Below are 13878 nucleotides of genomic sequence, written 5' to 3' on the forward strand. Positions count from 1 at the left end.
TATTGGTCCAAATTGGACCAAAGAAATAAAACAACATTAAAGAAATGGGAACAAAGGAAATAAACAGCAAGGATCTTACAACATGCTCCCCAGGGCTCCACACCACAAGAGCTTGGATGTGTAAGCAACGCCAATGACAGAAGTAGATTGGTCAAATATTATGGAAATTCAAGAGATGGGTATGTAGGAGAGTGCAAGGGAATGCCCTGGTCAATGGAGGAAGCAGACTTTACTATCAAATGGCCTTTTCCTTATAATCTTATGCACAAAGAAATATCAACTTTGAAATGAATACTCCTTATGCTTATTTAACTTTTTTTCTTTAAGGTAATAGGAACATGTCACCAACAACATAGCAGAGAAAGAAAAGGAAAGGGATAATAAGTATTTTAATTTACTTAGCACCTCTCACATTCTCTGCATGTTACAAAGTGGTTCGAAGGCACAGAGTAGACACTGTTAAAGAGGCAAATGTACCAGCTAGGCTTCTGCAGCAGGATACCACAATTGAGATAACTCATTGGATAATTTGTATTGGTGTTGATGGTTGACAGGTGAATGCTTACGCAAGCACCACAAAGAGAACTTGCTCTTCTTTGAATAGTGCCAAAGGATCTTTTCCATCCACGGGAACAGACACTTTGGTTTAATGTCTCATCCAAAATGTAGCATCGCACTAATGTTGCTCGGATACATTGGCCTGCATTATGTTTAAACCTAAAAGACAGCTTTGCACCCACACCCTCTGTGACACATGTGAGACAAGCTAACACTGCAGTAGTCACTTATTTCTTTGTTCATTTTTTTGTTTTCATTCTCCTTAAGTTGCTTTTCTTTAGCAGTTCCTTGGAGTTAATTGCAAAATTTGGAGAGCAGAAAGCTATAATTTGGATACTGGTACATCTTTAAGCTGCATCACACACTTGAAATCTACCACAGGGTAAGGGAAAAAAAAACTTATGTCAACTGCGCTCCCAAAGTACAGTGAGTTTTTTCTTTTTGCTTTGACAGTGCAGCTTGAAGTGCACGGTAGCACAATGGGTAGCACTGTTGCTTCACAGCTCCAGGGTACCAGGTTCGAATCCCGGCTTGGGTCACTGTCTGTGTGGAGTCTGCACGTTCTCCCTTGTCTGCCTGTGTTTCCTTCGGGTGCTCCGGTTTCCTTCCACAAGTCTCTGAAGACAAGCTGTAAGGTAATTTGGACATTCGGAATTCTCCCTCTGTGTACCCGAACAGGCGCTGGAATGTGACGACTAGAGGCTTTTCACAGTAACTTCATTGCAGTGTTAATGTAAGCCTACTTGTGACAATAAAGATTATAAAAAATATGTATGTTAACATGGTAAAGTCAATGCAATGCATGGGCATACTTTGACCATCAGCAATTGCAAGGACCTTCCTACAATCAACATGGATTTTGTAGTTTAGGACTTGCACAAACAACTTAAGAACTCAGGAAGCTGTAACACAGTTATGTGTGATGCTGACAAATGTGGTTAATTTGGGCAATACGACTGAGGCCAATGACGAAACAAGGAATCAAGGGCGAGAGAGTGCAGGACACTATATGACGTCACACAAGGCGATAGCAACGATGAAGCAACTGGAAGTGCTCTCCTGTGGGTTAAGCTGGCTGTGATGAATTGTTACTGCATGTGAAGGAGATTAACAATATCTGCAAAAGGAAAGAACAATAATTATTTTAATGCCAATCCCTCAAAACACATTGCGAAAAGATTACAGCGAAACCTCTGCAGTTACTGCGTCCAGCAATGTTGCAGGGTTTAACGCTGCACTATTTTTAGATAAAGCTACTGACTATAAAACTGTAGCTGGCACAGTCACAAACAGAACGCAGATCAGCGTCAATCCCAATAGCCCCAGAGCTGACAGCACTTCTGAAGGAATCAGTTTTTGAAGAAGAGTGCTGTAAGTTCAGATCATTCATTAAAAATGATATGCAGCAATTATTTTCTGGGTCAGTTGCTGAAAATGACCTATTTGTTATTATCAATTTGAGCATGTTAATGTTAAAATATTTAATCATTGTGCTCACTGTTTGTTTTAATAATCTGTTGATTTACTAAAATGATTTACCTAATAGTCCAGTAAGTAGAATTAGGCTGAAACTAGAACTACTTCATTTTGGGCTAAGCATCCGGAGATATAAAGTCTTTTAGTACAAGAGTGATTGAATTCTGGTCAAACTTTTTCACAAGACAGAAATTAATTTCACAAATTAAAAGGTCATCAATTTTTCTTTTCGTTTGAGCTCATTCATGTTAGCAGTCTAATTAGAGCAGAAAGGAAAACCAAGGGCCTAATTTGCCACACGAGGCGAGACACAAATGCTGTCTGCCCAAGGGACAATCTATTCACAAAAGATCATTTGTACCCACATTGCCCTGTCTCCTGAGAAGGAATGGGCTGACACGTATAGCAAACAATCAACAGAGCAACTTCCGCCCGCTTAGAAGGTACAAACAGGTTTCTGGGTCTGTGCACAACAAATACGTTTCCATGGTATGTGCGCACACAAGCCATTTCTCAGATCTGGTTGCAGATTAGATGCTTGGAAGATACATTGTTACAAATTTGGGCAGCATTCATTTGAAGCTGTTGTGGCATGAAAGGAAGTACATTCAGGAAAATAGCAACAAAGGAGTAGGCCATTCAGCCCCTCACGTCTCTCCACCAGTCAGTGAGACCACAGCTGATCTACCACATAATTATTGATATAATTCCTCCATATCACTTCATACCTTTGGATAACAATAATCTATCAATCACAGCTGTAAAATTAGCAAGTGACCTAGCATCATTGTCTTTTGTGAAAGAAAGGTCCAAATCTCTACACCCCCCTACCCCCCCAATGGCCTGAAAAGTCTGACTCTCACTGTAACTATGGCCTTCAATCCTAGCCTCCCTTCCAACAGATAGAATCTCTCTCAATTCAACATTTGTTCCCCTTAATACCTTGAAAACTGCCATCAAATAACCCCATCATCATTAAAATTCCAAGAAATACAACCCTGGTACGTAATCTCTCCTCAAAATGTAATCCTTGGTTTCAGATACCATTCTAGTGAATCTATGTTTCATTCCCTCCAAGTCCAATACTTATTTTCTAAAAGTGTGGTGTCCAGAACTGAACACAATACTTCAGGTGTGTTGAATCACGGTTTTATCATGGCTGTAGCATCATTTCTACTCCCTTAAATTCTCACATTGTTGGCACCCTTCCATTACTTAAGATGATGGATATGCAGCAAATCATACCTGTTGGTGATAGGGTGCTTCATATGGTGCATTTTTGCTGATAGATGAAGAGACCAATCCATGGGAGAGAGATTCTTCCACAAGTTCTGCATATGAAATCATGTCAGGTGTTATTGTTGGTTCTGTATTGGCACCTGTTGCAAAACCTCAATCGCCAGTGATTGGCATAGTGATGCACACTAACCCACAGGTGGTGTTATCATTTTCCTGTTGTCAGCTAATGTCTCCCAGGTGTAAGAGTGAATGTTAACAGCTTTCCTGTGATGCTTGCAAGCATCCTTGAAGCAGAGCTTCGGTGTCCTGCTGGGCATGGGCTCTGGCTACCTCCCCAGACAGAAGTTCTTTGATACGCAACCATCTTCCATTCTTTCGGAAGTTTTGCCTTTGAAAGGACTGTCACATTTGTGTTTTTGTCCTTTCATGAGATTCTAGAATGTGCTGTGATGCACCATCAATGGACACGAGACGAAGATGAGATCCAAACGATAGGCTTTAATGCACATGATGTGTGCCCGGCAGCAGACGTACAGAAGAATGGCCGACTGCTGGGAAGCACGGGTTCTTATATCCCGCCTTGTAGGCGGAGCTACCTACCTCTCAGCCAATCGGCTGAGAGGCACATGACTTACCCGGGCCAATGGGCAGCGAGTCCTCTGCACCAATAGCAGCTCACTTCCAAGGTACCGTAATACCCCTAGTCATACTACCACATGCTGCAAACAGCAAAGATCAACGTTGTTGCTGAGTATCCTTTGTTGAATTCTAGTGCTCTCAATATAATGGCCAGTATGCCATTATCCTGTCTGATTATCATGACATTGTAATGGTCCAGGTACCTGAACCCCAAATTTATTTCAAGCTTCATGGTTTCTGGTATTTCACCAATTGGAAAATACCTAATTATGTCCATTTTAGGTCCAAAGTGAATCAACTCACATTTACCTGCATTGAACTTAATTCGCCACATCTTTCCCATTCACTAATCTATTCATATTTTGTAATATTGTGCTTCTTTCTATGTTGCTTACAATGTTGCCTAGTTTTGATCATAGTCAAATATGGATATGTGTCTTGCTAACTCATCATTTAAGTAATGAATAAACACGGTGAATATTTGATGCCCCAACAAAGGGTAGCACCGTGGCGTAGTGGTTAGGACTTCTACCTCATGGCGCTGAGGACCCGGGTTCGATCCCAATCCTGGGCCATGTGGAGTTTGCACATTCTCCCAGTATCTGCATGGGTCTCACCCCCACAACCCAAAAAGGTATGCAAGGCAGGTGAATTGCCCATGCTAAATTGGTCCTTAATTGGAAAAAAAAAGAATTGGGTATTCTAAATTTATTTTTAAAAAACAATTTGATGCCCCAACACAGATCCTTGTGGGATACTACTAGTCACATGCTGTTAGTTTGAGTACCTGCCCGTTACCCCTTCCCTTGCTAGCATATACTCAGCCAATCTCCTAACTGGGTCAATAATTGCCTTCAGTTCCTGAGCTTTAACTTTAGCTAACAGTCCATTAGGAGCAATTTAATTGAATGACTTTTGGAATTCCATGTAGTATAAATAATATCCATAAACATTCCCGGCACACTCCTTCAGCCAATTCTTCAAGAAATTTAATCAGGCATGATCTACCCTTTACAAATCCATGCTGGCTGTTTTCAACCAGCTGATATTGTTCAAGGGGGTGATTCACTCACCCCCTTGAACATTATACTCCAGCAACTTCCCAAGACCAGATGTTATACTAACTGTTCTACAATTGCTTGGTTCCCTCTCTCACCTATCTTAAATAACAAAGTGATGTGCACAATGTTCCATCTAAAGGAATTAATCCTGAATCAAGAGAATTTTGGAAGATAGAGGGCGGGATGCTCCGGTCCCCCAGCTGCATGTTTTGTGGCAGCGCCATTGCTGGCGGGATTCTATCTTCCCGCCGCTTGTCAAGGGAATTTCCCATTGCAGCCACCCCACGCCGCCGGGAACCCCACAGGTAAGAGTGCACGACCAGTGGGAAAAGAGAATCCCAAAGGCTAGAGAATTCCGGCCACAGTGATTCAAAAATCTGCCTTCAAATCCCTGGATGGATGCCATCCAAACCTAGGTATTTGTCACTCTTTACTGCCATCATTTTCTTCATTCCATCTAATTTGATGATATTGATTGTCGAGATTCCCTGACCGATTCAATCTTGTTTGGCCCCCCCCCCCCCCCCCCCCCGCAACACCAGCGCAGGGTTCCCCTGGCCCAATCCACGCCGCGTGGAAAATGACAGCTTGGCAACTTGACAGTGCTGACCTTGTTTCCCAGGTGGCATTGCTCAAGTGCCAGGCTGGCAGCGCCATTGTACCTGGTTGGCACCAGCAGTGCCAGGGTACCACCCTGCCCACATGGCATGCATCTGGGGGTTTCTGATTCCCTGGGAGACCCCCCCGAGTGCTGTTCTGTCTGGTCCACATTTGTGGAGAACAGTACTGAACAACGCTCGCCCATGGTCTTTGAGGCGAAGGGGATCAATCCCAACGGCTCTGGTGCTTCAGGAATCTGCATATTAGGATGAGACTTACTGTCTCGCTCTAATATGCAGAATTACCAAAACATGATCCCGCCCACATTGTGGTGGGATTCACATTGCAAAGTCCCACGCGATTGCATTAGATCTCATGAGACATTGCGAGCCGGGTAGATCCCGGGAGCATGGTCTCCCGGCTTCTATTGGCCACATTGCGCCGCGGAGTGTTGCTTTTCGGATGCAGTGTGGCTGTTCAATCGTGCCCACACTGTTTCGGCTTCAACCACTTCCTCTGGCAACGGATTCTACATGCTCACCACTGTCTGGATGAAGAAATTTCTCTGTCCTAAATGGTCTATCCATATCCTCAGACTGTGACCCCTGGTTCTGGATTCCCCCACCACAGGGGGATATCCTTCTTGCACTTATCCTGTCCAGTCCTGTCGAATTTTACAGGTTTCTTTGAGATCCCCCCTCATTCTTCTGAACTCCTTCCTCTGATATGACCAAAACTGCACACAATATTCCAGGTGTGGCCTCACTAAGGCCCTGCATAATTACAGCAAGACATCTCTGCTCCTGTGCTTGAATCCTCTTGCGATGAAGGCCAACATACCATTTGCCTTTCTTCGCTGACTGCTACACCTACATGCTTACCTTCAGCGACTGGTGAATGAGGACACCCAGGTCTCGTTGCACTTTCCTCTCTCCTAATTTATGGCCATTCAGATAATAGTCTGCCTTCCCGTTTTTGCTACCAAAATGGATAACCTTGCATTTAGCCAAATTATGCTGCATCTTTCATTAATTTGCCCACTCAACTTGTCCAAATCACACTGAAGGATCTCCGCATCCTCCACATAGCTCACCCCCCCACCCCCCCCCCCCCCTCCCCCCCCCCCCACCACCCAACTTGGTGTCACCTGCAAATTTGGTGATATTACATTTTGTTCCCTCATCCAAATCATTAATATAAATTGTGAATAGCTGGGGTCCCAGCACCAATCCCTGTGGTATCATACTAATCACTACCTGCCATTTAGAAAAAGACCCATTAATTCCTACTCTTTGTTTTCCTTCTGCCAACCAGTTTTCTATCCATCTCAATACTCTACCCTTAATACCATGCCATGCACTTTAATTGTACAAGCTAACCTCTTCTGTGGGACTTTCTAAAAGTCCAAACGAACCACATCCACAGCCTCTCCTCATCAACCATATCAATTACATCCTCGAAGAATTCCAGTAGATTTGTCAAACATGATTTCCCCTCCATAAATCCATGCTGTCTCTGTCCGATCCTGCCATTGTTTTTTAAGTGTTCTGCTATAAAATCTTTGATAATGGATTCTAAATTTTCCCCAAAACAGACAGCAGCCTTACTGGTTATAAATCCCTGTTTTCTCTTCAGCCCCTTCTTAAATAGTGGGGTTACCCTTGCTACCCCCCAATCTATAGGAACTGTTCCAGAGTCTATAGAATCTTAGACGATGACCACGAATACATCCAATATTTCTAGAGTCACTTCCTTAAGTACTCTGGGATGTAGATTAGCATGCCCTGGGGAATTGTTAGCCTTTAATCGCATCAATTACCCCAACACCATGTCTTTCTTGGTCAATTTGTATGCTTGTTCCTTGAATCGAATACTATCTCTAATTTTGCTTATCAGTCATGGTTTGGCCACCTTTCCTGTTTTACTTTTGTGCCAGACAGGAATAAACAATTGTTGCAGTTCCCCCACTCGCGACTTGGATCTTTGCCATTCCTATCCACAGTCATCCCTTCAAGTAACGTTTCCCTATCGATCATAACCAACGTCTGCCTCATATCATCGGAGTTGCTTTTATTAAGATTCAGGACCCAAGACTCAGAATCAATTACCTCACTCTCCACCTTGATAAGATGTAGAACCCCCCGCATCCCCCCACACCCCCCCCCCCCCCCCCCCCCCCCCCCCCGGCCAATACCCACACAGGGCACCCCTGTACTGATTGCGTGCATGCAAAAAATGTCAGCTTGGCAGTGCCAACCTACCCCCTGGCCGTACCCATGTCAGCTGACAATGCCACCTAGACACCTAGGCAGTTCCAGGTTGCCAGGCTGGCAGTGCCAGGATGCCCAGGTGGCACCAGAAGTATCAGGCAACACCCTGCCCAAAGGGCATGCAGCTAGGGCCTCAGGTCCTCTGGGAGACTGCCACGAGTGCCATTCCAAATGGGGACCAGTGCTGAACACTGCTCGCTCGAGGTCTCCGAGGCGAAGAGATTGAATCCCAAAGCCTCAGGTACCCCGGGAATCTGCACATTAAAGTGAGACTTACTGTCTCGCTCCAATATGCAGATTTGCCAAAAAGTGATCCCGCCCACAATGGACGGAATTTACATTGCAACATCTCATGAGATCGCATTGGACCTCGCGAGGCGTTGCGAGCCAGGTAGATCATTGGAATGAGTTCTGGCATTTATCGGCAACGCTGCAGCATGGCTAGCTGCATTTCAGGCACAGCGTGGCTGTTGGATCGCACCCAAAGCCTTTAACCTTGTCTTTTTAACATTATTTGTCCCGCGCCCAACTTTTTTCACTGTGGTCCTGTTTTAATATGGCCCTTGGTTTCTCTGCCTGTCACTTTTTTATCATAGAATTTACAGTGCAGAAGAAGGCCTTTAGGCCCACTGTGTCTGCACCGGCCCTTGGTAAGAGCACCCTACCCAAGGTCAACACCTCCACCCTATCCCCATAACCCAGTAACCCCACCCAACACTAAGGGCAATTTTGGACGCTGAGCAATTTATCATGGCCAATCCACCTAACCTGCACATCTTTGGACTGTGGGAGGAAACCGGAGCACCCGGAGGAAACCCACGCACACACGGGGAGGATGTGCAGACTCCGCACAGACAGTGACCCAAGCCGGAATCGAACCTGGGACCCTGGATCTGTGAAGCACTTGTGCTATCCACAATGCTACCGTGCTGCATTATTCCCCTTTCTCTCTTTTGTTTTTGCCATTGATTTCCGCTCCTCTGACTCCTTGCATTGGTTCCCATCCCCCTGCCTTTTTCGTTTAGCGCCTCCCCAGCCACATCAGTCACGGTCCTGCCCAGGTATAAGCCACCCAGTTTGTACTAGTCCCACCTCCCCAAGTCCGGTCCCGATGCTCCAGGAATCTGAAACCTTCCTCCCCACACCAGCCACATATTAATCCAATATATCCTGCTATTTCTACTCTGACTAGCACATGGCACTGGTAGTAGTCCTGAGATCACTACCTTTGAGATCCGACTTCTCTACTTATTTCCAAACTTCCTATATTCTGCTTCTCGGACCCCATCACTTTTTTTATTTATGTCATTTGTATCAACATGTGCCGTGCCACGACCATTGGATGTTCACCGCCCCACTCCAGAATGGCCTACATTTGCTCCGAGACATCCTTGACTCTAGTACCAGGGAGGCAACATACCATCCAGGAGATTTGTTTGCGGTCATTGAAATACCTATCTATTCACCTTACAATTGAATCCCCTATAGCTATTACAATCCCACACTTTTTACTCCTCTTCTCTGCAGCAGAACCAACCATAGAGCAACAAATTTGCTTGTTGCTGCTTTCCCCTGAGTGGTTGTTACGCTCGACAGGATCCAAAGTGATATAGCTGTTTTGCAGGGGAATGGTCATAGATTTCTGCACTGCCTACTTAGTTCTCTTATTTTGCCTGATGGTCACCCATTTCCTGCCTGCCTGTGGAATCTGAGCCTGCAGTGTGACCACCTCTCTATATGTGCTATCTATGACATTCTCCGCTTGGCAGATGTCCCACAGTGTCCCTAGCCGTCCCTGCAATTCCTAAGCCCAGGATTCTAGGAGCTGCGGCTGGAGAGACTTCCTGCACACATGCTGGCCCCAGGCACTGGAAGTGTTCTCAGCTTTCCACATAAAGCAAGAGGAGCAAATTACAACTTTGGGCTCTCCTGCCATGACTTACTCCTTTAAATTAAACCTTTGGAAGGTGCTTGAAAATAGATTATGTTAAATTCCCTATTACCCTTTTTTCCTTGCCATTGTTACTACTAATTATAGTTCTTACTGACTATGAACCACAAAAAATATTTTCAAACTATGTGATAAAACAGGGGTGGGCAAACTTTTCCGTGCAAGGGCCACATTCAGAAATTCACAATTTTAAAGGGCCGCATAGTATATTAAGTAAAATAATTACTTCACCCGGTTATGATTCTGGGTGCCTCATATAGAACATAGAACATAGAACAGTACAGCACAGAACAGGCCCTTCGGCCCTCGATGTTGTGCCGAGCAATGATCACCCTACTCAAGTCAACATATCCACCCTATACCAGTAAGTAACCCAACAACCCCCCTCCCCCATTAACCTTAAAAAAAAAATTTTTTTTTTAAAAAAAAACTTTTTAAAAAAATTATTATTTTTTTAATGACTTGGTGGGTCGCATAAAGACCTTTGGCGGGCCGCATGCGGCCCGTGGGCCGTAGTTTGCCCACCCCTGTGATAAAAGTTGTAAAGACTTACTGACCTTACCCACTACTAACCAATCAGCTGTCTCCGTGGTAGCCTAAGCTGCTGCAGCAGGGCAAGACCATTCACTGAAGATTTAAAAAGTTACAAAGCAAGGAGAAAAAGCAAATAAACCATTTATTCCCGCTCTGCATCGAATTCCCACTGTTTCAAATTCCCGATACCCAAACTCACTTTGGCTGTGTCTCACTCTGGATGTGGATGTTCTGTCCCACTGCTCATGCACAAAGCTCATATAACAGGACAATCATGTGATATATCCACAGTTTTGTCACTTACATAAAAATGATGAAGAAAAAAATGTTGAAGATAGTTTATTGAAAGCAACATGCGACCCAATGATTGAACATATTAGTGCCTTAATAAATGATAGAACATAAGTTCTCCACCCTGATTACTCAATATGGGATTTCAGTTCTCAAGTTTGATGGGGTGTGGGGAGGGTGTAGGGTGGGAGGGGGAGGTCAATGGAAGTTGATGTGAGGTTCAATCAGAGTTCAAACCATTTTGCAATTGAAATTACAGGAAGATAACTAGAACTTAACAGAAAGTTAACGTGTGAGACTTCTCTAAAAGAATAGAGGCATTGCCTTAACCACAACCACAGCTCTTTGCCTTTCACATTTTTAGTCCGTCTTTGTGACTGGGATTTCTTGACTGTGTGTCTGCTGTTCTTGGAAAGGTTTATCAATATGAAGTTTCTGTGAACAAGTGGAGTTTTTCTGTCTTGCTGTGGTGCCAGTTTGCAGCCATAATTAATCTCTTAATGAATTTCCATTCACGGCTCAATGATTTAATTAAGCAGTGATTACACAAGTCAAGCCCTTCCCACCACAGCTCGAGGGCCGAAAGTCACGACTCCCTCCTAGAGGTTCCTTGTAGAACCATTGTGGAAGAAGTCAGCATCAGGCTGTCAAGTGCCTGTTCAAATGAGGAATGGGTTATGCTGCAGTGTCATTCAAATAGGAAGAGAAGCCTATACATGTGAATGCTTAAAGCTCATTATAATATGATTTTTGTTACCATGGGTCTGTTTGTCTTGTGTTTGAGAGGTCAATAAAAACATGAGGATCAAAATTAATGTTTAACCTTTGTTTATCAACTGATCAAAACTGTTTATTTACACGGGCTTCCAAAAAGTAGAAGGCAGTAATATCAGGCTGCTCTATCTTTGAATGTGAAGGGATGAATACAAGATGACTGGTGATTCAGTGTAGGCCTTTGGGCTCAAGAGTGTTGTGTACTACTCCAGAGACTAGAGCACAAAATCTAGGCTTACATTTCAGGACAGTACTGAGGGAATGCTCACCCAGAACAACAACTATAATTAGCTTCAGTAAACTGCACTCAGGGTCACAATATCAGCCAGGTTGAACAAAAATGAAGAGGTTTGTAGTGATCTGTACATCTGTGCCTACATCTGCACATACACCATGAACTACAGACAGATGTAACAGCCACAGCATCACTAGAGGGCAGCATCAGAGACGGGTATAAAGGGTCCAGCCCAAGGGAGGATTCGCCTCTTTCAGAAGCACAGGGCGAGTGAGCAGCAGCAGACAGAGACAGCTCAGCATAGGCAGCTTACCTTAGCTTCACTGGTCATACCTCTTGACTGTATTATATCTAGTTAAGCTCTGGAAACAGAACAAACCCATTGAATAAAGTATTTGTATTAACTGGAAGTCTACAATCTTTATTCAGACTTAGAGAATAACATATGATACCAGGAGTGATTTCAGAAAGCTAGCTAGACACCAGCAAGAGAAGAAAAACTTAAACTGGATATTCGACTGTGGAAGACTTTGCAGCAAATGGATACTCGATGACTAACTGGCTCGATGGAACTTGTTGGAACTCCATGGCAGCTGGAAACAACCGGTAATTTAAGTTATAACTGGAAAATGTTTGAACAGTTGTTCCAAATATTTATCACAGCTAATGATTTAAGCACTGCCTCTGACGCAGCAAAAATAGCCTAATCTAATAGAAAAATCTAGAATTGCTTTAATCACATAGAAGGTGAGGACAACGCCAAAGTAAACGTTATACTCAAAAAATTTGCTGAACGCTGTAACAGTCAGTCCGGTGAGATGCTGGAAAGATTTAACTCTTGTCAGAGAAACGGAGGGCCCATCTCTGATTTTATTACAAATCTCAAGTTAATACCACAAGGCTGTGATTATGCTGATTTCGGAGACACTGTGATAATGCATCAATTAATTTCTGGGCTTTCTGATAAAAATTTGAGGGAAGAACTTTCATAACATAAGTATCTAACTCTAGAAATCGCTATACAAAAATGCCTTGCTTATGAACAAAAAGAAAATCAGTACTTTGAGTCCCTACAAACACAGAATCATTATCTAGAAAACAAAATCGGTAAAAGTGGCGCAAACACTCACCACGAGGCAGAAGGATTGAATTGGAGGATTGAATCGGAGGAAGATGGAGATTCTGAGCGACAGCCATCTTGAGAAAGGAGCCGCACATGCTCAGTTGCGAAAAGAGGGCACAGTACAGGGAACTCGGTGTGCACATGGGCAATCGAGTTCTACGCATGACATTACGAGTGTCATGACGTCAGAACCTACATCGGTTCTGATGTAGGGGGTAGGGGGCAGCGGCGTGCAGAGGGGGGGCGACGGATGCCCGGGGCCAACGCACGGTCGCCCCCCCCCATCTGCACACCACTGCCCCCTACCCCAACGCCCCCACCACCCCTACCCCCTCCAACGCCGCTACCCCCCTCCAACGCCCCTACCCCCCTCCCCACCACCCCTACCCCTCTCCCCACCACCCCTACCTCCCTCCCCACTACCCCTAACCCCCTCCAACGCCGCCCCCCCTCTCTCTCAACGCCGGTACCCCCCTCTCCTCTCAATGCCGGTACCCCCCCCCCCTCTCCTCTCCTCTCCTCTCAACCCCCCCTCTCCTCTCCTCTCCTCTCAACCCCCCCTCTCCTCTCCTCTCCTCTCAACCCCCCCCCTCTCCTCTCCTCTCCTCTCAACGCCGGTACCCCCCCCCTCTCCTCTCCTCTCCTCTCAACGCCGGTACCCCCCCTCTCCTCTCCTCTCCTCTCAACGCCGGTACCCCCCCCTCTCCTCTCAACGCCGGTACCCCCCCCCTCTCCTCTCAACGCCGGTAACCCCCTCTCCTCTCAACGCCGGTACCCCCCCCCTCTCAACGCCGGTACCCCAGCCATCCCCCCTCCTTCCCCCCTCTCCTCTCAACGCCGGTACCCGTCCCCTCTCTCTCTCTCAACGCGCCACTTCCGCAGCGGGTGTAACTGACGCGTATAGCGTCAGTCCGCTGCTGGCCCTTTCGGAAACGGAGATTTACGGCTTAAAAGAAGGCCCCGACGCCGGAGTCAGCCTCACCGCTTTTGCCCGCCGGAAATGGGCGTCTCGCAGGTCTTCGGAGAATTTCGCCCCATGTTGCATAATTAACATGCTCACACTGCTTTTAGTGGAGGTAGTAAACAGACTTTATACTACCTGCTCATTTAAATGAAGACAGCATGTG

The 13878-nt window shown here is 45.2% G+C and overlaps 1 protein-coding gene across 1 annotated transcript in view; it reads right to left on the minus strand.

Moving 5' to 3' along the window:
- Nucleotides 1–1231: 1231 nt before the first annotated feature.
- The window catches only part of LOC119964810 (maspardin-like), a 160877-nt gene continuing 148230 nt past the window's right edge, over nucleotides 1232–13878 (minus strand). The window contains exons 2-3 of the mRNA XM_038794828.1: nucleotides 3280–3365; nucleotides 1232–1675 (exon numbers count right to left, since the gene is read on the minus strand). Of these exons, the coding sequence (XP_038650756.1) occupies nucleotides 1666–1675; nucleotides 3280–3365 (96 nt within the window). The 3' untranslated portion in view covers nucleotides 1232–1665. The remainder of the gene's footprint in view (nucleotides 1676–3279; nucleotides 3366–13878) is intronic.

This window comes from Scyliorhinus canicula, chromosome 4 (genome assembly GCF_902713615.1).
Source record: "Scyliorhinus canicula chromosome 4, sScyCan1.1, whole genome shotgun sequence".
NCBI lineage: Eukaryota > Metazoa > Chordata > Chondrichthyes > Carcharhiniformes > Scyliorhinidae > Scyliorhinus > Scyliorhinus canicula.